General features: G+C 33.2%; 1 protein-coding gene across 1 annotated transcript in view; it reads right to left on the bottom strand.

Annotated features, from left to right (window-relative positions):
- The window catches only part of LOC149771459 (potassium channel subfamily T member 2-like), a 153,812-nt gene that overhangs the window by 32,399 nt on the left and 95,443 nt on the right, over nucleotides 1–25,970 (bottom strand). Inside the window, exons 18-21 of the mRNA XM_089948428.1 lie at nucleotides 24,620–24,792; nucleotides 14,148–14,219; nucleotides 7,275–7,409; nucleotides 4,231–4,342 (exon numbers count right to left, since the gene is read on the bottom strand). Coding sequence (XP_089804554.1) covers nucleotides 4,231–4,342; nucleotides 7,275–7,409; nucleotides 14,148–14,219; nucleotides 24,620–24,792 — 492 coding nt within the window. The remainder of the gene's footprint in view (nucleotides 1–4,230; nucleotides 4,343–7,274; nucleotides 7,410–14,147; nucleotides 14,220–24,619; nucleotides 24,793–25,970) is intronic.

The following is a 25,970-nucleotide window of genomic DNA, read 5'->3' on the forward strand; positions in this document are numbered from 1 at the left end:
GTAAGTCTGATTATAACTTTAATTAAAGATGCCCTTATACTGAAATGGAATGAATGCTCTGATGCAGCCAAAGATAAAAATTGTTTCTGAGACATATTTAATGTGAATAATAGCCACTTTTAGATATATATATACAAATACACCAAGAATATAATCTTGAGAGGTCACGTTCAGGATAACATTGTCAAATGGAAACTTAAGAGCTTATCACCATCTAGCCTTGATCTTTTCTTGTTTTCTTGTAACTAGTAAGGAATTTGATTTTTTGTAATTATAACCATGCTATTTTGCTCAGGTACATGGTTGAATTGGGTGCTCTTTTCTATAGCCTAAATTTTTATTTATTCCTGTTATTATGGCTCTTTTATAAAGAATGATTTTGGAAACACATGACACTGGTCTTGTATTTTTATTCCAGTAATAAGATTCTCTAAGCCAATTTTTTTTAATCTCACATTCAATTTAATTCTGTAGAAATTGATATTTTCTCTAAACCACAATTTGTACCTCACATTCAATTCAATTCTGTAGAAATTTGTTTTCTCTAAACCAAAATTTGTACATCACATTCAATTCTGTAGAAACTGATGTTTTCTCTCAACTAAACTAAGTACCTCACATTCAAATAAATTCTGTAGAAATTGATGTTTTCTCTAAACCAAAATGTGTACCTCAGATTCAATTCGATTCTGTAGAAATTGTTTTCTATAAACTAAAATTTGTACCTCACATTCAATTCAATTCTGTAGAAATTGATGTTTTCTCTAAACCAAAATTTGTATCTCACATTCAATTAAATTTTGTAAAAGCTGATGTTTTTTCTAAAGAAAAATGTGTACCTCATGTACAGTTAAATTTTGCAGAAATAGAAATGGTTTTTCTAAACCAAAACATCTACCTCACATTCAACTGAATTCTGTACAGAGATGTTTTCTATATAAAAAAATATATGTACCTCATATTAAATTATTTTTTATTATTATAGAGATATTTTCTCTAAACTCAAATTTATACCTCACATTCAATTAAATTTTGTACAAATAGAGCTATTTTTACATTTGTATCAATATTAAGTATTATGATCAATGTCTATTCAAGAAATGAAAGTTACAGGGAAGGTGAATTCCTGTTCCATTTTTAAAAAAATGGTGAATTTCTAAAATTAGGAGTAATTTCATAAAGAAACTTGATTTACTAAGGGTTTAAATAACAAGAATATTTAACAGTTGCATAATTTTATGCAATTTACATTTTGTACTTCACATCTGAGAAAAGTTAGTATTTTGTTGTTAGTAATATATAGTTTCTTGCTGAGTAAATATTGTTTATGGTAAGTATAGTATAAACTGAAATACATGGGGCTCAGATTAAGATCATTAGTATGGCAGCAAAGGTGTTACTTTCTAGACTACTGTAGAAGCTATGGTATAAAATGAACTATACGACTCAGTTTATTAGTGAGGTAAGTTCTCTTGTTATTGGTACATGCACTGCTATGGGTCACAGAGAGACAGATTGAAGTAAATCAAGACCATCTCAAGAAATAAGATGTCTTGGGATGTCTGTAACAAGAAATTCCAATAGTTCCCAAGTTATTTGTTATGCAGTTAGTTTCAGGATTTCTGAGGATCTCCCAGGATTTTTCAGGACATTTCTCGAGACCCGAATGCAAGACACAAGGATGAAAGAAATCTTTATCAAGACACTTCTCAAAAGACATTTCAGGATGGTTTATGTCCTGAAATGTCTTAAAATGTTTCAATACTGCCTAGAGATATCCTGAGAGCTACTAAGTCATGTTGGCTGAGTGGTTAGTGTGTTTATTTAACAACTGAAGAGTGCGGGTTCGAATCCTATAATTAGACCATTACCTCAGCTCTAAATAACCTACTTGTGTTACTGTGCTGTGAAGCACCAAATCAAACCAAATCTTGAGACCTCTTGTCTTGCAAGTCTAAATAACCTACTTGTGTTACTGTGCTGTAAAGCACCAAAATCAAACCAAATCTTGAGACCTCTTGTCTTGCAAGTCTAAATAACCTACTTGTGTTACTGTGCTGTGAAGCACCAAATCAAACCAAATCTTGAGACCTCTTGTCTTGCAAGTCTAAATAACCTACTTGTGTCACTGTGCTGTGAAGCACCAAATCAAACCAAATCTTGAGACCTCTTGTCTTGCAAGTCTAAATAACCTACTTGTGTCACTGTGCTGTAAATCAAATCAAACCAAATCTTGAGACCTCTTGTCTTGCAAGTCTAAATAACCTACTTGTGTCACTGTGCTGTAAATCAAATCAAACCAAATCTTGAGACCTCTTGTCTTGCAAGTCTAAATAACCTACTTGTGTCACTGTGCTGTAAATCAAATCAAACCAAATCTTGAGACCTCTTGTCTAGTAAGTCTAAATAACCTACTTGTGTCACTGTGCTGTGAAGCACCAAATCAAACCAAATCTTGAGACCTCTTGTCTTGCAAGTCTAAATAACCTACTTGTGTCACTGTGCTGTAAATCAAATCAAACCAAATCTTGAGACCTCTTGTCTTGCAAGTCTAAATAACCTACTTGTGTCACTGTGCTGTAAATCAAATCAAACCAAATCTTGAGACCTCTTGTCTTGCAAGTCTAAATAACCTACTTGTGTTACTGTGCTGTAAAGCACCAAATCAAACCAAATCTTGAGACCTCTTGTCTTGCAAGTCTAAATAACCTACTTGTGTTACTGTGCTGTGAAGCACCAAATCAAACCAAATCTTGAGACCTCTTGTCTTGCAAGTCTAAATAACCTACTTGTGTTACTGTGCTGTAAAGCACCAAATCAAAACAAATCTTGAGACTTCTTGTCTTGCAAGTCTAAATAACCTACTTGTGTTACTGTGCTGTAAATCAAATCTAACCAAATCTTGAGACCTCTTGTCTAGTAAGTCTAAATAACCTACTTGTGTTACTGTGCTGTAAAGCACCAAAATCAAATCAAATCTTGAGACTTCTTGTCTTGCAAGTCTAAATAACCTACTTGTGTTACTGTGCTGTAAAGCACCAAATCAAAACAAATCTTGAGACCTCTTGTCTTGCAAGTCTAAATAACCTACTTGTGTTACTGTGCTGTAAAGCACCAAAATCAAATCAAATCTTGAGACTTCTTGTCTTGCAAGTCTAAATAACCTACTTGTGTTACTGTGCTGTAAAGCACCAAATCAAAACAAATCTTGAGACCTCTTGTCTTGCAAGTCTAAATAACCTACTTGTGTTACTGTGCTGTAAAGCACCAAAATCAAATCAAATCTTGAGACTTCTTGTCTTGCAAGTCTAAATAACCTACTTGTGTTACTGTGCTGTAAAGCACCAAATCAAGACAAATCTTGAGACCTCTTGTCTTGCAAGTCTAAATAACCTACTTGTGTTACTGTGCTGTAAAGCACCAAATCAAACCAAATCTTGAGACCTCTTGTCTAGTAAGTCTAAATAATCTACTTGTGTTACTGTGCTGTAAAGCACCAAAATCAAACCAAATCTTGAGACCTCTTGTCTCGCAAGTCTAAATAACCTACTTGTGTTACTGTGCTTTAAAGCACCAAATCAAACCAAATCTTGAGACCTCTTGTCTTGCAAGTCTAAATAACCTACTTGTGTTACTGTGCTGTAAAGCACCAAAACCAAACCAAATCTTGAGACCTCTTGTCTTGCAAGTCTAAATAACCTACTTGTGTTACTGTGCTGTAAAGAACCAAAATCAAACCAAATCTTGAGACCTCTTGTCTTGCAAGTCTAAAAAAAAACCTCAGACATTTCTGGATTAATCAAGATATGTTTTGAGCATTGTCTTGAGATAAATTTCAAGATATTGCAGGCTATCTATCTGTCTGCAAGGGTAACTATCCATCTAACATAAGAAAGTGGAAAGCAGCTGAAAAGGGTTTCATCTAAATGGCTTTAATGACCTATGGTCGGAATAAAATCCAAGCATATGATTGTCTAACAAATAAGGAAAAACAAATGAAATTATATATTAAAAAAACAGTTGTGAAAAGATAACTCCAGCCTGGAAGGAAGGGAAAAATAAAGGAAAAACTACAAGAAGGAGCACACCAGGACCTAAATCAAAGGAACAATAAAGGGTTTTGTGTTATTAGTATTGTAAGTTTACATCAGCTGAATAACAAATACAAAAAAGAATAGCAACAACTGGACATCTATGTGGGTTAATATCACCTTGGTCCGAAAGACCTACCCTCTCAAGTCTGGAACCCATCTGCTGATAGACGTCATGAGCACAGAACTGTATGTATCGCATGTTTGACTCCTGTGTCAACTCAGTAATGATGTTTGTTTTTGGGAATAGTCTACATTAATACATAACAATAATTACAATATCTGCTTCTGTGAAACATGCAGGCAAATGTAACAACACAGAACAAGATATCACATCATATAAAGTACTAGCAAATCAGGATGGAGTCTATTCAATTCAGGCCACTTTAACAACACAGACCCAGATCTCCCATCACATAATGTACCTGCTGATCAGGATGTGGTCAGTTCTATTTAGGTGACTGTAACAAGACAGATCCAGCTCTCCCATCATATAATGTACCAGCAAATCAGAATGGTGTCTATTCTATTCAGGCAACTGTAACAACACAGACCCAGATCTTCCAATGTCACATAATGTACCAGCAAATCAGGGCTGCACTTTCGAGAGATTCACACTAATTTCTACAAACTGTGCCACAATCTCCACCAAATGTGCAAAAACTGCATGTCTAATTTGCAAGACCAACCTTCATTTCTTCACTAAATCCTTCCTTTAATTAAAAAAATATTCCCCCTGTTCTTTTAAAGGAGAGGATAATCATCTCCACCTTCCTAAACCACTCCAAATGTTCAGTTCCAAAAAAAAAGACTCTGCAAGGTCTATGATTTTTGTTGTACTTGTGATTTCAAGCATAAAGCAACAACACTCCTAATCTGCCAGCACAGTATGGAATCACAGATCAAACATTATGGAATCACAGATCAAACATTATGGAATCACAGATCAAACACTAATGGATCACTGGGCAAGATCTTTGATTTTAGTTGTATTTGTGATTTGAGGTAAACAGCAAAGTTCCTGATCTGCTAGTATAATGTATGATCACAGATCAGTGTCTGTTATTTTTGTTGTTGCATGTGCGATTTCAGATTTCAGGCAAACTGTAAAAAACTAACAAAGGTCTCATTTAGAAGATACAGACAAAATTGTAAGCATACATGCATTTCCATATTTGAAAACCAAACATTTACAAAACAGCATCATCACAAGCCATGGGCAACAACCCTTTATGCATGTTCATCACCAATGGTTGACTGCTGATATTGTCCCATTTTTCACAAATACACATAAATAAAATATGCTATCAACAACACAGTGTAACAATCTTCTACACGTAAATGAAAGTTCCTGCTTTATCAATTGGTAAGTGATTACAGTGTCTGGAAAAAAAACTTTCACTGGCCATTTTAAATAGTGTGATAATGAATTTTGACAGTCTGAATTATCCCTGTATCACAAGGCTGTAGTTTAGATGTTGTATTTGGGGGCAGAAAGACCAAACTGACAATCTGGATGTGCACTGCAGTTGTCTACAATAATTAAAATGTTCCGATTTTTCCTTTTCATTTTATTGTTGACAGTTACAAGCCATTTACTAAAGATGTCTGATGTCATCCAAGCCTTTCTGTTGGATTCATAGGCAACACCCACAGATCTTAAATTAAATGATCTAAAACATCTTGGGTTGCGTGATTTGCCTATAATTAAGGGGTCCAGTTTTTCTCCAGTTGCACTACATGCTAACAATAGTGTCAACCTCTCCTTTGCTTTTTTCCCTCCTTTGCGAACATCATCTTTCACCACTAGGGACCTGTCAGGAAGTCCTCTGTAAAAGAGTCCTGTTTCATCAGCATTAAAAATATCACATAGGTTATACCCTTCTGTGATGGTCGGTAGTCTTTTTTTCCAGTCATCAACTGTCTATAAATTCACATCAGCTGATTCTCCACTGAGCACACTTGCTGTGATATTTTATCTAACTGGGACAATGCTAGAGGGCAATTCAGGTGAAATCATACCCTTAGTGCCTGTCATTTTCCCTGAATAAATATATGCTATTAAAACATTTCTTATTTTGCTTTTCTGCAGTCATTTGATACACATAAAATGGCAACCCCCAAAAAAACATTAAGAAAAACCAGGGATTTCATAAAAATCCATCCTAATAAGATCTATTCCCCTTGGGAACTCTTCATATAAAAGAATTCTTATTTAATTGAGACAGGAATTCTGGTATATCTGTGTACAAATGTATACAGTACTTCTGTACCACTGGAATAGCAGCAACTGGTTCTGAGACTTTAACACAGGACCTTAATGTTAGTGATGCCATGCCTTCACTGCCAAAAATGTGATACTTATTATGTCTCATCATTGAAAGGTGAGACAAAAACAAAACTGCTTCATTTTTTTAGACTGATCCAGAGTCAGTCAGCAACTCTACTCACTTTTTTTCTGAGGCTCTCAGCCAAGAAAATAATTAAAAATGAATTTATACATCTGAAGAAATCTGAATGATTGTTGCATCTATCATATTTCATATAACGTCATGTTAATTTTGGCCAGTTGTAATTTAGCAATGATCAATGTAGCGTGATTGAAATAATTAAAGTGCTACATGATTTAATTTTGTGATTTGATCATGATATCACTAAATAAATTGGAAATGTATCCATTACTAAATATACACACTAAAATGTATCCATTACTAAATATAGACACTAAAATGTATCCATGACTAAATATACACACTAAAATGTATCCATTACTAAACATACACACTAAAATGTATCCATTACTAAACATACACACTAAAATGTATCCATTACTAAACATGCACACTAAAATGTATCCATTACTAATATACACACTAAAATGTATCCATTACTAAACATACACACTAAAATGTATCCATTACTAATATACACACTAAAATGTATCCATTACTAAACATACACACTAAAATGTATCCATTACTAAACATACACACTAAAATGTATCCATTACTAAACATACACACTAAAATGTATCCATTACTAAACATACACACTAAAATGTATCCATTACTAAACATACACACTAAAATGTATCCATTACTAAATATACACACTAAAATGTATCCATTACTAAGTATAACCACTATATGATACAAGATAAGAGTATTAAAACAGCATACTCACTTGGATATAGTCTGAACCGCCACAATGGTCTCTGCATCTACAAGGTAATCTTCATTATTTGTGCTTGAAGTCTCTCTGTTCACGATTACCAAGTGACTTGCCTTGTTAATGCCTGCCTTTAACAAGTCATCCACACTGTTGAAAAGAACAATAAAGCTTAACAAATTCAAATGCTGAACTGTTTTTCTATCTCTTTCTCATTTACATATCTACAGGTATTTATTACATATATACTTTTTAATATAACTTTATTTATCAGCATATGGTGTTAAAGTGGCAACAAAGATTGAAATAAAGCAAAATTTAAAATAGGTATAGCACAATTTCCTAAAAAAATCATAAATTTTATCTTTCTTTCTTTACTCATGTTATGATAACTCAAATTTACCAAGGGAAACTTATATATATACATATATATATATATATATATATATATATATATATATATATATATATATATATATATATATATATATACAAACATACATACATGCACACACACTAATGCAGATTGGTGCAGAACTTAAAAATCTTCAAATTTAGTTCTTTTACAAAATTTATTAATGCCATAAATTTTCTATTTTCCCTTCTTTCTTAGTTCACAACACATTATGGATTTTCAATGAATTTTATAAACATAAAATGCATCCAGAAAACAGTTTTCACTCATTTTCTGATGCAACCATGATTTTATTATGTATTATTTTAATACAGTATTTTATAAATAGTTTTACAAAAATTCAAACAACTCATGGGCATCTGTAAATCCCACATAAATTGGATCCAACTGCAAACAACACGCATCTGACATGTATAACGCAACAGCAGATCAGGGTCTATGCTGTCTGTTCTAATGGTTAATCCTGACAAACTGCATAGATCCAGATCTGTCAGTGCACTATGGTATAGCATATCTGGATCTGTGCACTTTACTGCTGAATCTGACTCATATAATAGTAATAATAATAATAATGAGGACTTTGTATAGCACCTAATCTTTAGAAGCTCTAAGCGCTTTACAACATTAGACAACACCTATAAGATAAAAAACATAATGAAATGATTACAAAAACAAACACCATGAAATTAGAAAACATTAAAAAAACATGCTGAGAATATTTAAGGTCCCAAACCAAAATGCATCCTTGCTGAAAGCTTGTGGCAAGCTTGCGGTAAGCTTGCGATAAGCTAGTTTGATGTTTATAAGCTAACATGGATGCTTGCGCAAGCTTATACAAGCAAGTGCAGGCTTAGGCAAGATAGCTGGATATAACCGCAAGCTTGCACAAGCTTTCGCAAGCTTGTACAAGCTTTCTTGTTTGCTTCAGAAATTAAAACTAGCTTGAACAAGCTTTCTTGTTTGTTTCATAAAGTAAAACTAGCTTGCACAAGCTTACTTGTTTTCTTCAGAAAGTAAAATTAGCTTGCGCAAGCTTGTTTTCTTCAGAAAGTAAAACTAGTTTGCGCAAGCTTTCTTGTATGTTTCAGAAAGTAAATTTAAACTAGCTTGCAACAAGTTTCTTCATTCATATATATATATATATATATATATATATATATATATATATATATATATATCCATTGCTTGTGAAAGTTTGAGACCATGTATCCAAGTAGCAGGCACCATCACTGTCACGCCCCTACAAAAACAAATTCATGACTTGATGAACAATCATGAAGTGTTCATGAAAGTTCCTCAGCTAAGTTCATGAACTTCAAGAATTTTGATGAATCATGTACTTGAAGTTCATGAATAACACTGATGAATTTTTATGAACTATTATAATATCTTTGAAGTTCCTGAAATGTCATGAACTAATGGTTCATGAACAATTCAAGTACTTTGATGCAATACCATGGTATTTCTTAAAAAATGTATATTAAATATCTATATCATTATATTCATAAAATTTTCATGAAAATTTATCATACAAACTTCTCACAATATTAGTGAAATTTAAATAAAGGTGAATTTTTTCTTCTTTTTTTAAAATGATATACTGTATAAATGTTCATATAGATCTTTAATTCAATACTTGTGTACTTAACCTGAGTATTTCTGGATTAATATGGGAAAATATTTTCTGGCCAGCATCAACAAAATGTATTTGCTTTAAAAAGCTTTCAATGACTTTGTCCTAACGTTTATTTTCTTCTCTCCATTACTGTTATAAACTGCATATTCTATTGACTTAGTCACTGGTTGCCAATTTGCAGTAAAAACCAAAATATATTAACAACGATTATCCTGACTGGATGACTATGAAAAAAGACGTGATATGATTGGTTAATATACGCGCGCGATTTCAACAGTTAAGCTTCCTCAAAAACCAAAGATCATGCAGATGGTTAGGCAAAAACCTCGAACAAAAACCGTGGACTCCATGGAATGGACAGATGAGAATATTTTTAATATCATTTTTTTAAAGTAAGTAGAAGTGCAGAGAAGCGATTTTGAAGAATATGAAGGAAATGATTTGGTGAGAGCAAAATTAGGCGGAAAAGCGTACCAAGCCTGGATGACCAAAATTACGGTGAGTATCTTTTTCTTGGTCATTCGTGATTATTTCAGTAGAAGTTATATGGATATTTTATTGGTTTATATATGCCATCATATTATTTATAACCAAGCTAATGACACGATTTTGTTCAGACCTAATTTAAACTTGCTCATCAAAGTTTTGAAAATCACTAAACATTATCACCCCCACCCTCCAGTTCTCGATACCAGACGTGGTATGATATTGATAGGAGTTGAGATGTTCAAGATCGTTTTCTTTTACATGACATCACTATTTCTATAATCTGATGTAATTTGGTAATTTAAAAAAAAAAATTAAGAAAATAGTTAATGCGTGAAACTTCACAATAAAAGTGCAAATAACAACGTGATGAAACTGGAAGCAGCTATACGCAACATGCGGAGTCGGAGTGGATGCATTAGTGACATACTAAGGGCCTATACCACACAAGTCTGGCGTTTTATCAATAAAAAATGCCGAAAATATTTGAAAGCATGAAATAACCATTATCTGTAATATATACGGTTATTTAGTGTAACGATGTTGTCAAAAAATTGTCATATTTTACTGAATAAAACATCCGTCTCCTGCGACTATACCTATGGCTAGACAGATTCAATTAATATAAAACAGTGACAAAATTCTGCAATAATATAAATGCTCAGTATTATGTGTAAGGGATTAAATCATTTTTGAGTTGGATCATATTATTCCAGTAAGTAAAGTGGGGTACAATGATAATGTGCTAAAAGCTAAAAACAATGTTGATCAGAGATTATCTGTAATTAACTAACTTTACCTTTTTTCAGACCAGACAGCAGAAAAGTAAAATTGTTAGAGGATGAAGTTTATAGGTTAAGGAAGAAAATTTGAAAACTGGAGGATCCAAGATGGAAGAGACATTAAATTGTGACTGCTGCAACAATGTTAAAGATCCAAACAGTAATCGGATGGAACAGCTTAAGTTGCAGAAGGAGACATTCAGTAGTGACAATGGACAGGATTTGATTAAATTATAGTCCCTGAACATCTTCACAAAAGAGTTATCAGACAGGTCAGTCTCTGGAAGAAGATTGGTCAGGAGAAACCCCAGCTGAAAGACAGCCCCATGACGATGAAATATGCTTCAACAGTTGATTGCAGGCAACTGCCCCAATATCTCTTGAACATTTTTCAAAGAAAAATTACAGAACATACAAAAAGTGTTGCTAAGGGTAAAAAAAAAAAGAATATCACTTGTCAGTTTAAATTTATCTGAAATCAAATACAGTTTTTAAGATAATATGTTGCATTTTATACTGTATTAACCCCATCCCCCATCTAAGGTTAATGTATGATTCAGGATGAAATAGGTATTTGTTACTTGTCAGGTAATCATATTTTGTTTTATAGGCACTGTTCATGAAGTCATGAATCATTGAGAAACTTTGTTCATCATAGTTCATGAATATGTTCATGCACTTGTTCATGAATGATGATGATCCAATTTGTGGACTGTTTTCAGTTCATGCACATTCTAGAATAATTCATACACCTTTTGATGAACTTTCATGAATGGTTCTTGAACCAAGTTCATGAACAGTTCATGCCAGTTCATTCAATATTCATGATCATTTCATAGGGGCGTGACACTTGCAGCTAGGGGAACACATAAAGCTTCTGCAGCCTTGGGTAAGCTTGCAGTGAATGAATAAACTTGAACAATGGAATTAAACTTAATGTTTTGGCAGAACAGATTTATTTTCCACTGCATTGCAACTATAAGATTACATTATTTAATCATTAAATATGCAGATTATTTCATTGGAATGAAGTAAATCTTTGCAATATATTATGATAATATGGTCCACCAGGAGCAGTTGAGTCTAAAATGCATTTTTGGACAGGGGCCTTCGGACTCACAGACCCCCCCCCATCACATTTTCAGGGGTTTTTTTGGAAGGGGGGAAAACACAATCATGTCTGATTTTTGAAAGCCCAGATGCTTGTAGCAAGAAATCTCTGCAAGCTTGCAACAAGCTAGTAACAAGCTTGCGCAAGCTAGTAACAAGCTTGTGTATACTTATTGTACTAGGTAAATAAATAACAAGCTTGCGCATGCTTGTGCAAGCTTAAGCTTGCGCAAGCTTGTGCAAGCTTAAGCTTTCGCAAGCTTGTGCATGCTTATGACACTTTTCTTAAATAAGCTTGCGCAAGCTTGCTGCAATGTTCCAAATACAAGCTTGCCACAAGCTTTATAAATAAGCTTGTGGCAAGCTTGCTGCAAGCTTCAAAACAAGCTTGCAATTTTGGTTTGGGGTAGGAAACATTATTAGGTCTTTAAGTTTGTTCTTGCAGTCAAAATAAGTGAGTTTTGAGAGCCCTCTTGAATGTGATCACTGTGTCTTTGTGTCTAAGTTCAGTGGGCAATTCATTCCACGTTGCTGGGCCCTGGTATGCCAAAGAACGCTGTCCATATGACTTTGTTTTCATAGTGGGAATAATGAGTAAACGATTGTCTGAAGAGGAGCGTAAGTATCTTGCTGGTGTGTACACATGGGTGAGGTCGGATAGGTATGTTGGACTGGAGTCCGACAGTGAAATGTAGCACAGAGAACAATTTTTGTGTTTGATTCTGGATCGAATGGATAGCCAGTGTAGGGTACAGAGCAGCGGAAAGGTGTGCTCTGATCGTGGTACTCTAAGTATGATCCGAGCAGCTGTGTTTTGAACTTTTTGAAGTTTCTGGAGCAGATATCGAGATGAACCAGACAGAATTGAGTTACAATAGTCCAGTTTTGAAAGTACTAATGAACACACAAGTGTTTTAGAGGCATCAACTGAAAGATATTTGCAAATTGAGCTGATGTGTCTCAGCTCAAGATATGCAGCCTTGCATGTGTTCATGACATGTTGGTGCAATGTGAGAGTACTGTCCAGAGTAACACCTAGGTTTCGTACTGATTGTGTGAATTTAATGTTGGTGCTGCTGATATTTATTGTTTGAGGTAAAGGATGTGAATGAGAAAGTCTTTGTGTTGTGATCAGAATGGCCTCAGTTTTATCATCATTCATCTGCAGCTTGTTACATGTCATCCATGATTTCACATCAGAAATGCACCTCTCTACACCTTGGATGGTAGCATCAACTTCAGCTGGGTGGCTAGATTTGTATATTTGGGTGTCATCAGCGTACGACTGGTGAGACACTGGATGATGATCTATGACACTTGAAAGCGACTGAGTGTACAGAATGAAGAGAACAGGTCCAAAAACAGACCCTGTTGGAACACCAAAACATATATCAACTGGGCTGGAGTGTATTCCATTTGCAGATACAATTTGTGTCCTGTTGACCAAGTAGGACTTGAACCACAGTAAGGCTGTATCATGAATGCCAAATACATGCTGGAGACAATGAAGTAATATATCATGGTCTATTGTGTCAAATGCTGCAGACAAATCAAGGAGGGTAAGGACTGTAATCTTTCCGCTATCCAACGCAGAGAAAATATAATTAACTACTTTTAGAAGAGTAGTTTCAGTACTGTGGCAAGGGTGATATGCAGATTGTACATTGCTAAAAAGACTTTTTGAATTTAGATGAGATACAAGCTGGGATAGAACAACCTTTTCTAAGATTTTTTATATGAATGGGAGATTAGAAACTGGGCGGTAGTTCTTTAAATCGTTATGGTCTAGTGTTGGTTTCTTCAGCAGAGGCTTTACAATGGCAGTTTTAAAAAATGATGGGAATTCCCCAGATGAGAGAGAGGTATTAATAACATCAGTTAGTGAAGGCAATACTGGATCTAAGCACTCAAGCAGCAGTGATGTTGGAATTGGATCAAGTTCACATGATTTTGGTGCACTCTTCATCACGATTGTACGTACAAAATCCATAGAGACAGGTTCAAATGCTGCTAATGGTTGCCGCTCAAATTCTGTATCCCAACTGTATGGTGACGACTAGTCAATTGAAATTGTGGTGTCAAGTTTATCTCTAATGGTTTGTACTTTGTCAGCAGAAGAAATTTGCAAACATGTCCGAAAGGTCGACTGGAGAGAAGGTAGTTGGAAGTGGTGTAGATTTGTTCCTTGAGAATACATACATTAGAGTCTTTTTATTAATATGCAGCATTATCTTTGTAAACAAGTAAAAAAGATACTATACAACCAACAAATAAACATGGATATTCATCATTAAAACTGCTTAAAAATGAGGTTTTAAATAGTTTAAAGTATAGCTAAAATTTGGTTAATCATGTCTACTAGGTGGCTGTGAGTGGACAACATTATATTTTGGGATTTCCTGAAAAAATGGCAACCTATCTTGTGCTTATGCAAAATCAATAAGATTTACTCCACTTACCTTGTAATCTTTCCTATCATCCAATAGACAAGAGGAAAGTGAGATATTGCTTCCAAAAATATGTAGTGAGGCCTGAAAGAAGAAAACATATCAGATGCAATCAAAGTACCATGAGGTAAGGTAGCTAATCCAAATAAAAGTACGAAATCCCAAATGTTTGTATGAATATTTTCTGTGAAAAATTTATAGTCCTATTTTCAGGATTTTGTATCACTGCACCTGACAAATTCAATGCTTAATGGAAGTAGTCTAGGTAAACTTGGTTGCATTATATGCTTGATTTCATGATAATGTTTCAATGTTTTCTTTTTATAAAAACAAAAATTTCGCTGCATTTCAGGTGTTTAAATTTTTTTCCAGTAAAACCTGTCACTCAGTTCATCTTGTACATGTGACACAGTGACTGGTAACCAGCTCTAAATGATACACCATATATACTCACTTAAAAGTTGCATCAAACTCCAAACAACAAAGATCCGTATCTGCTGTAGCATAATGCACCTGCAGATCAGAGTCTATTCTGTTTGTTCTACTGATTACTCCTAATAAGCTGCATAGACCCAGAATTGCCAGTGCGTTATGTGATGACAGATCTGGGTCTGTGAGACGTGTCTGTGCAGTTTGCAGCTGGACTTGTCTTATACGTGAATATATTTGGTAAATATTTTCATGTCTGTAAACTCTAGCCAAGTTCACAAATTGTGGAAGATATATGTTGCATAAAACATCTGAGTGAAGTATTAACAAAATCAAATGATTAAAGCCCTTATAAGTCTCAATCACTGCCAGAACTTATCAACGAATTTAACCCAGATTAGAGTAACATAATTATGCAAACTGTCTAGTGTCAATATCGTTTGAAAGATGAAATGATATAAATCTTTTCATATTATTGTGTCTAAACAAATCTGACAAGTAATCCATAATTTCCTTCAAAATGATTAAATCTTGATACTAAAGTGATCCAATTTCCTAAATACCAAAGTTGTATCCCCTACCTGATTGTTTTGTGTGTAAGCTTTTGTTACACAAGGACTGCTATTCACTATAGTGACTGTGGTATCATACACACTTGCATTTAGGCAGGAAATAAGTTATTCTGATTGTCTAAGCATGCGACAGGCATATGATCTCATGATTTATAAAGTAATAAATGATATTATTTTTAACATCAGTTTAGTGGTCGTGTTAATCTAATCTGGTGGATGTATGCTTTTCATCATCTATATCAATGATCAACACCACATGGAAACAAACAAATTGAAACTCTATTTACCCAATACATACCAAGATTTTTAAAAATATTTTTCTCCACTGGAGATGGGCAGAACACCTAATCCTCTACAACCCCATCCATTTTTTGATCTTACAGAGAATAACCCATAATGTTTCGTAAGGGTGACTATTAAATAGAACGATCTCATAACCTCATAAAAATGAGATAAGAATTATTTAAAGTGAAAATACAAAGCATTTATGATCTCCACTGATAACGACCTAATCAAAAGTTGGGATTATATAAAACTGATAGGAAAAATTGTTGTACGCCCAATTGTAATGCTGGTGGTGCCACATACAGTTGTGGTTACTCCCCCTTAGAGCTGGAGGTCACTTTGCTATTGCATAGGGAAACTAATGTGAATACTGTATGGTGTAATACTGAGCCAACAGCAAGACAGTTTGTTGTGTCCTTTTGGTGTGGATCATGTAATGAATCACAGATGCCCCTCCTGCCAATATGAGTATTAGCTATTATGATGCCATGATGCTGCATAACCATGTGCTCAGCTAAAGAGGCATCCACAGTGCAAATATAGGGGATATAAATAAAAAAAAACACAGAAGAAAGAAAGAAAAAATGCCAGCTTCAAATGGAGAGAAATATAAGCACACAAGAAAAACAGATTGCCACATCTTTTTTGCCATGTACTAAAGATGCTGATTTAACGGCATATGGAATCATGGCTGAATAAGGGATCAGAGGTAAAACTTATCTATATGCAGCTAAGATACATGCAGATAAGAACATGATCAGTAAACTAGTAAATCTAGATCACAGTAATCCAGTTTTAGCTCCAACATAAAAATCAGCCCAAGATAAACTCATGCTGCTAGTTTTGTTGTTGTTGTTGGTTTTAATCCCATTTTTCAGCACATGGTAGGCTAGACATGGCAGCCAAAATATCTGATGGAGGAAGAAACTTGAAAAATTTCAGGAAGAGCCACTGACCCGTGATGGGAAACTAGTGACAAGCTTTCTTATGTACCCATGCTGGCTGAGTCGGAGATTCAAACCCACAAAGACTGAGCTGAGATGTCATGATCAGTAAATGCAGGCACTGTAGACACATTTGACCTGTGATCAGGGCCTCTGTGTGTTTTCTTTGACTAAGCTACATTGTACTACAAGGTTCATCCTAAAGAATAATCTGGGCATAATAATCACCTTAAGGTCTGTCATTTTGCCTTAACATACCCCAAAAGCCAAGCTAAATGTTGCCTGGCCTTTGAATTCATGGCAACTCCACCACCACTACTGTTTCAATACAATGTATTAATAGCCAACGTAAAGCATTTACTTATGTGTAGTCTTCATTTTAAGGTCGGACAAAGAAGTTTTATGTTCTAAAGTTGATTTTAATGCTAATTTGATTCAAAATTGCCAGAAATTACAGTATTATCAATGTCAGGCCCACAAATCGTCCTTGTGAAAAAAACATTTAGTTGACATTCTGGGCAATTAAAAATAAACTTTATCATTTTATCTAATAAACATATGAAAAGATGACTGTTGCTATGGAAACATTTTTGAGGTTGCCATAGTTGTCTTATACAACTGAGGTGAAGCAAGACAAGGAAAGGCTCTAATATTTGCATACAGTTTTAAAAGTATCCATCTTGATAAATATTGTAATCATCTAACAGCATGAAAAATAAATGATTAAAATGAATACTATCAACACTTCCTACTCATATTGTCAACAATTTCGCCCAATTCCACGGGGCTGATAAGTTATTGTACCTAAATACGAGAGTTCAGCAAGGACCCCAGTACCTGGTATAATACTGAGACACAATTTAAAAGGAATATAAATTTAATTATATCACCAAACAAAATCTTTGTGACAAATTTTCATATAAAGATGTACCCATACTACATATTTCATGGCAGTAGTTGGAAGGAAATGTAAAAATGGCATGGACAGGACAGATGGACCAATGAACAAACTGCAAAAAGTGAATTCCATACATCAGCTGCCTCTTTTAAAGTAAGAAATAATACTGTATTTACCATATATATTGAGACACAAAAAAAATAATTAATTCATTTCCTGTCCAGAACTTAAGGTGAAATTTGTTTTCAGCTATATCATAGTCAAAACACTTTTATAGGAAACAAAATGAACTGTGTTCAATTTGTGCACCGAAACACCCTGCATGCTGCATGTTACAATACAACGGATAAATAAAATGCTAATTCGATAATAAAAAGAATTAACCTTGTATCATGTATTCACTTTTTTCTTCATGAGCAATTTATTAAAGGCAAAAATATATCCACAAACTCCATATATGTACCGTATGCATCCACAGAGTGTATCACTTTTGTCAGCTAACATGACACATTGCTCATTGACATAAATATTGCCATTCATGCATGACACAGCGTACGGTGCAAAATAACTAAGAGTGCATTATATCCAGGTTAACAATATGACAGTATCTCACAAATAAAATAATATTATTAGAAATTGCATTCTCTCTGAGTTCAAAAGCCAGTCTAGTCACAAACATGGGTTACAAAGAGTCAATTATGACTACAGATGGTAAACAGATAGAAGCCCTGGTGTTCAATAAACACAACTGGTAGCAAGCAATTATAATACTGTAATCTAGGTACTTGTATCTATTAAAATTAATTACAAGTGCATAAAATCAAAAGTCATTTGGTCGAAATAAATGGCAAATAAACCTTAGCATGTCATCAAGAAGAAACTTTATGGAAGCATAACTTAGAATAGAAAAGGTTGAACTCATTCTTACACAAACAATTCATTCTTACCTGAACTATTGCTTCCAAAATAAACGTGCCATTAGGAAGGAAAGTGCAAACAAAGAACACTCAAAGCATTTTTTAAAGTTTTCTTAAATAAAATTTAAATTTGAGTTCATTTTTTGGCATGCAATTTTCAAAAAATAATAATAATAATAATAATAATAATAATAATATTTTTTTATTTATAGAGGGTGACTCATTAGTCAAAGACTAATCTCCCCAGAGACCCTCTTGAGAAGAGTATAACAATGCATATTAAATGAAGATAACAATAATTACTGTTTATTTTAAATGTTTAGTATTAAAATACTAAATTCCATTATCTATTAGAAACACATACATGCTCATGATATCTCTTCTTAAATAATCTAATATTTTCAACAGATTTTACATGTAGTGGAAGCTTGTTCCACAGAACTGTAACCAGAGTACTGGAAGGTCTTTTTAAATTGCTCTGTTCTTGGTTCTGGTGCTAGGTTTCCATGTGATATTGATGTCAACTGGTATTGTGTTGAAAAAGGCCTGAATAAGTCCTGAAGATACTCTGGTGCAGTTCCTTGTAGACATTTATATAAAAGAACTGCCTTGTGAAAATCTATCCTGTCATATAATGTGAACCATTTGAGTTCTGTAAACAATGCTTTTGAGGGACGATCAATAGATGCATGTAAAATTATGCGTGCTGCTTGTTTTTGAAGTTTATAAATCCTGCCAAGCTCAGATTTAGCACAGTTTCCTCATACATTTGAACAATAATCAATTGTTGGAAGAATATGTGACTTGCAGTATAGATTGCAAGTTTCTATAGATAAATATTTCTTGATTCTGTTGAGTAGGGCAATTTTGGATGACGGTGTTTTACAAAGCTGATAAAGAGGGTCATTCCATAATGAATTATTATCTTTGGACACACCTACAAGCTTTTCATGTTAGACATTTTCTAATTGATGGTTATTTATTGCAAGAGATAGTTATGGGCTCCCTGACTTGTGTAGCTTTTGTGATGTCCCCGAAATCATACATTTTCTTTTACCTTCATTAATTACCATCCTATTTTGTTGTGCCCAGTTTTGGACTCTAATAAGGTCTGAGTTGAATCTCATTTGGATAACTTCAGTATCAGAACGAGATGTATACATGGTTGCATCATTTGGAAAAAATTCTGTATTTATGGATTTACTATTTAATGGTAGATCACTGATATAGATAAGGAAGAGGAGAGGGCCTAAAACTGAGCCTTGAGTGACCCCTGAATAAACAGTGTGAGTTTGAGAGCTAATATTGCCAATGCTTACTTGTTGAGACCTTTGGTTTAGGTATGATCTAAACCAGTTTATAGAAGGATTGTCAAACCTGTAATAGTTCAACTTTTGCAGCAGAATTTCATGATCAACAAGATAAAAGGCTTTCTTGAAGTCAAGGAAAACAATCCCAGTCATATGTCCATTATCCATTTCCCTCAGCCAAAGATCAATTAATTTGGTAAGTTCTGTTTGGCATGAGTGGTGTTTTCTAAATTCTGATTGTGCTTTATGAAATAGAGAGTATGTTTCAAAAAATTTATAGACCTGAATGGCTACATGCTTTTCAAATAATTTTGACATCACAGGTAGAATTGATATTGGTCTGTAATTCTATGGATGCCCCTTTTCTCCTTTCTTAAAGATAGGTGTAACCTTTCCACATTTCAGTTTTTCTGGAAAATTACCACTCATTATACTCAAGTTTATGACATGCATTAATGACTTTGTTATTATTGGTGCAGCAATTTTAAGAATTCGTGGACCAATACCATCCAATCCAGAGGTTTTATTAATATTCACCTAATTAGCATATCAAAAACATCAGCTTCACTAACATTAGCTACTGAAAAATAATTATCATCAGGAATTTTAGCTCTTATAAATGATAGATGAGCATCAAGTTCGATTGAGATGTTAGTCTGGTTCTGAATACTGTTACTGGAGATGCTTATGAAGAAATTGTTGAACATTTCCACAATGTCTTGTACAGATGTTCCTATATCATCATTTTGCTTAAGGCTTGGAGGAAAACAATTCTTGGGTGGGTTCAGCTCTTTTAGATGTTTCCACAATGTCTTGGTACTCTTACTTTCATCAATAACCTGTTTATAGTAGTTCTCTTTTGCCTTATCTATCAGGTGCTTAGCTTTATTCCTCCACTTTCTATAGCTTTTCATGTCTTTTTTCTTGTGGAAATTATCTCTATGGTGCCTAGCCTCATTGATGTTATGGGCAATCCTCTTTGAGTGTAATTTGGTGTTTAACCCTTTTTGTTTTAATTGGGGCATGCTTTTCTAAGGCTCCACTGAACATCCGATACTATTTGTCTAAGGCAGTGTTGACATCAGCTATATTTCAAAACGACTAATTGGAAGGGTTTGCAAACTAAATCATTTAAAAACATTTCCTCATCAAACTGTTTAATGTCCCTGTAATGTACTTATGTTGACCATTTTTAGATGATTTCGGAACATGTCTAGTTATACAGACTGGGTAGTGGTTACTCAGTGTGTACACTGGCACATTAATTTCACTTATGTTTTCAGGTTTATTAGTATAGAGCTAATGGAACTGTCTACATAGAGAATACCCCCACCACACATGGATTCCTTATCTTTTCTTTCAAAGTTGAACCCCAGTATTTGGAGAGTCAAATCATCAGTATCATCAGAAAGAAAGGTTTCACATAGACCTAGAATTCTGACTGATATAGTTTGCTGTAATATTAATTCAATCTCATTCAGTTTTGGGAAGGATTTGTTGACTATTTAGGTTGATTACTTGCAGACCTCTTTTGAGAAGGCCTTAGACGTGACAATTTTGATCAGAGGATTGATTTTTAGACATGGTAGTATGCAATGTATTGCTTTTAGACTTGACAGATTTCTTTTCATCACCTTGATTATTTACATATTAAATGCATGAAGAAGGCACCAGACAAGATCCATCTGTTGTACCATGACCACATGTAGTGGATACATGAGAATGTTCAATATGAGACTGATTTACACACATACAAGATCCATCTGTTGTACCATGACCACATGTAGTGGATACATGAGAATGTTCAATATGAGACTGATTTACACACATACAAGATCCATCTGTTGTACCATGACCACATGTAGTGGATACATGAGAATGTTCAATATGAGACTGATTTACACACATACAAGATCCATCTGTTGTACCATGACCACATGCAGTGGATACATGAGAATGTTCAATATGAGACTGATTTACACATATACAAGATCCATATGTTGTACCATGACCACATGTAGTGGATACATGAGAATGTTCAATATGAGACTGATTTACACACATACAAGATCCATCTGTTGTACCATGACCACATGTGGTGGATACATGAGAATGTTCAATATGAGACTGATTTACATACATACAAGATCCATCTGTTGTACCATGACACATGAGAATGTTCAATATGAGACTGATTTACATACATACAAGATCCATCTGTTGTACCATGACACATGAGAATGTTCAATATGAGACTGATTTACATACCTACAAGAAGACATTGATATATTAGACACTTAAGGAGCTTCAGAGGGGGAAGTAACTTGAACATTATCACATAGTTGTTTACATATTAACAAGCTGCACTCTGTACACAAATCAGATAGTGCCTAAATCCTGTTTATAGAATTATAATTATTACATTGAAAAGTATACACATATTATAATGCATTTTGTTGCTGGATATGTGTTGTACAGGCGTGTACATCAATGCCTTCTACCTATTGGTAGTGCACCACTTTTGTTTATGTCCTAGTTCATTACAAACATTGCAATAAATCTGTTTTCCATAGGTGGCTCACAATATGCAACTCCCCTCCTCCATATTCTTGAGCATACAGTGCAAAAAATTTACTTTAAAAATTCATTTATGGTGTCCCCATATATATTGTAAATACAGTAGATCCTATGCATTAAAACTTGACTTGTTTGCATGTAATACCATTAAAATGTATAAAAATCCTCAATTTGCAAATCTGTTTTCCTTTAGGGCTTACTTAACACAAAACCAAGTTGCTCATATTTGTTTAGATCCTTTTTGTGCATGAATAAGGCTTTTAGAATTAATACCACATCTATAGAATTGATACCATATCTATAGAATAATATAGAATTAATACCATAACTATAGAATTAATACCATCTCTATAGAATTAATACCATATCTATAGAATTGATACCATATCTATAGAATTAATACCATACCTATAGAATTGATACCATATCTATAGAATTGATACCACATCTATAGAATTGATACCATATCTATAGAATTGATACCATATCTATAGAATTAATAACATAACTATAGAATTGATACCATATCTATAGAATTGATACCATATCTATAGAATTAATACCATATCTATAGAAATCATACCATATCTATATAATTAATACCATATCTATAGAATTAATACCACATCTATAGAATCATAACATATCTATAGAATTAATACCATATCTATAGAAATCATAACATATCTATAGAATTAATATCATATCTATATAACTGATACCATATCTATAGAATTAATACCATATCTATAGAACTGATACCATATCTACAGAATAATATAGAATTAATACCATAACTATAGAATTAATACCATATCTATAGAATTAATACCATATCTATAGAATTAATACCACAGCTATAGAAACCATAACATATCTATAGAATTAATACCATATCTATAGAATTAATACCATATCTATAGAATTAATACCACATCTATAGAAATCATAACATATCTATAAAATTAATACTGTATCTAAAGAAATCATAACATGTCTATAGAATTAATACCATATCTATAGAATTGATACCATATCTATAGAATTGATTCCATATCTATAGAATTAATATCATATCTATAGAATGATACCATATCTATAGAATTAATATCATATCTATAGAATTAATACCATATCTATAGAATTAATACCATATCTATAGAATTAATATCATATCTATAGAATTGATACCATATCTAGAGAATTAATACCATATTTATAGAATTAATACCATATCTATAGAAATCATAACATATCTATAGAATTAATACCGTATCTATAGAAATCATAACGTCTATAGAATTAATACCATATCTATAGAATTGATACCATATCTATAGAATTGATACCATATCTAGAGAATTAATACCATATCTATAGAATTAATACCATATCTATAGAAATCATAACATATCTATAGAATTGATACCATATCTATAGAATTAATACCATATCTACAGAAATCATAACATATCTATAGAATTGATACCATATCTATAGAATTAATACCATATCTATAGAATTAATAAGATATCTATAGAAATCATACCACATCTATAGAATTAATACTGTATCTATAGAAATCATAACATGTCTATAGAATTAATACCATATCTATAGAATTGATACCATATCTATAGAATTAATACCATATCTATAGAAATCATAACATATCTATAGAATTGATACCATATCTATAGAATTAATACCATATCTATAGAAATCATAACATATCTATAGAATTAATACCGTATCTATAGAAATCATAACTTCTATAGAATTAATACCATATCTATAGAACTGATACCATATCGATAGAATTAATACCATATCTATAGAATTGATACAATATCTAGATAATTAATACCATATCTATAGAACTGATACCATATCTATAGAGTTAATAACATATCTAAAGAATTGATATCATATCTATAGAATTAATACCATAACTATAGAAATCATAATATATCTATAGAACTAATACAATATCTATAGAATACCACATAATTAATACCCATATCTATAGAAATCATACCATATCTATAGAATTCATACCAAGTCTATAGAACTAACACCACAGAATTAATACCATATCCTATAGAAATCATACCATATCTATAGAATTCATACCATATCTATAGAAGTCATACCAAATCAATAGAAATCATACCATATCTATATAAATCTTACAGTATTTATAGAATTAATACAATATCTATAGAATTAATACCATATCTACATAATTAATGCAATACCTATAGAAATCATACCATATCTAGCATTAACACCATATCTATAAACATCATACTATATCTATAGAATTAATACAATATCTATAGAATTCATACCATATATATAGAATTATAGAATTCATACCATATCTATAGAATTCATACCAAATCAATAAAATTCATACCATATCTATTGAAATCTTACAGTATCTATAGAAATCATACAATATCTATAAAATTAATACCATATCTAGAATTAACACCATATCTATAAACATCATACTATATCTATAGAATTAATACAATATCTATACTCACTCTTCTTCAAACAGAAGTATGATGGGACTCAGAGTTCTCATTCTGAGGAATTCGGACCGAAGAGGCACAATGAAGTTGTATATTCCATTGTTGGCATGTTCAGTTGACAAGATAATCAGATTCTGATGCCATCTTGCATTATTTGCATTCTTGTATTTACAGTGTTCACAATCCTGAAAGGCAAAATGTTCCAGTGTTTACTTGGTTATCAGCTCAGGAAAATAGAAGACCTATTTACCCTGAATGGGGTCTATTAGTGATCAAATACCTGTCTGTAATTTTAGCCACCAGTCCTAACAATGTCATCTAAGTATAACAGCAACAGTTTTGAAGAACCCCACAAAGTATGCACGTCACTATTTCTAAAGTAACTGATCCTAAATCCTCTAATCAGATACCCCTCCCACAATGCCAACCAGTTTCCATAAATTAGCTTAGGCATATCATACTTTTTGAGTGCATATTTTTATTTATAATAAGACTATATCATATGTTATGAGAGTAATAATAAATCCAATTAACAACTCCAATACCTTCACTTTTTTCAAGACCATCTCCTGTGTTATTAGAGTCATAATAAATCCAACTGCTTTATTTACCTAACAGCTCATCACAACATCAAACTCACAAGTTCATTTCTCTAATAATGCTTGAATATGGAGTGACAGAGATCTCTCAATTGCTTGTGACATGAATCTAACCAACAGCAGCTCATCACAACATCAAACTCACAAGTTCATCTCTCTAATAATGCTTGAATATGGAGCAAGAGAGCTCTCTCAATTGCTTCTGTAAGTTACGAGTCTAACCAACAGCTCATCACAACATCAAACTCGCAAGTTTATCTCTCTAATAACGTTTGAATATGGAGTGACAGAGATCTCTCAATTGCTTCTGTAAGACACGAGCCTAACCAACAGCTCATCACAACGTCAAACTCACAAATTCATCTCTTTAATAATGCTTGGATATGGAGTGACATAGCTCTCTCAATTGCTTCTGTGACACGAGTCTAACCAACAGCTCATCACAACGTCAAACTCACAAATTCATCTCTCTAATAATGCTTGGATATGGAGTGACATAGCTCTCTCAATTGCTTCTGTGACACGAGTCTAACCAACAGCTCATCACAACATCAAACTCACAAATTCATCTCTCTAATAATGCTTGAATATGGAGCGACAGAGATCACTCAATTGCTTCTGTGACATGAGTCTAACCAACAGCTGATCACAATGTCAAACTCAAGAAATTCATCTCTTTAATAATGCTTGAATAAATTGGAGCGACAGAGATCTCTCAATTGTTTCTGTGATACGAGTCCAACAGCTCATCACAACGTCAAACT

The sequence above is a fragment of the Sinohyriopsis cumingii genome, unplaced genomic scaffold (genome assembly GCF_028554795.1).
Source record: "Sinohyriopsis cumingii isolate HCF-2022 unplaced genomic scaffold, ASM2855479v2 utg001837l, whole genome shotgun sequence".
Lineage (NCBI taxonomy): Eukaryota > Metazoa > Mollusca > Bivalvia > Unionida > Unionidae > Sinohyriopsis > Sinohyriopsis cumingii.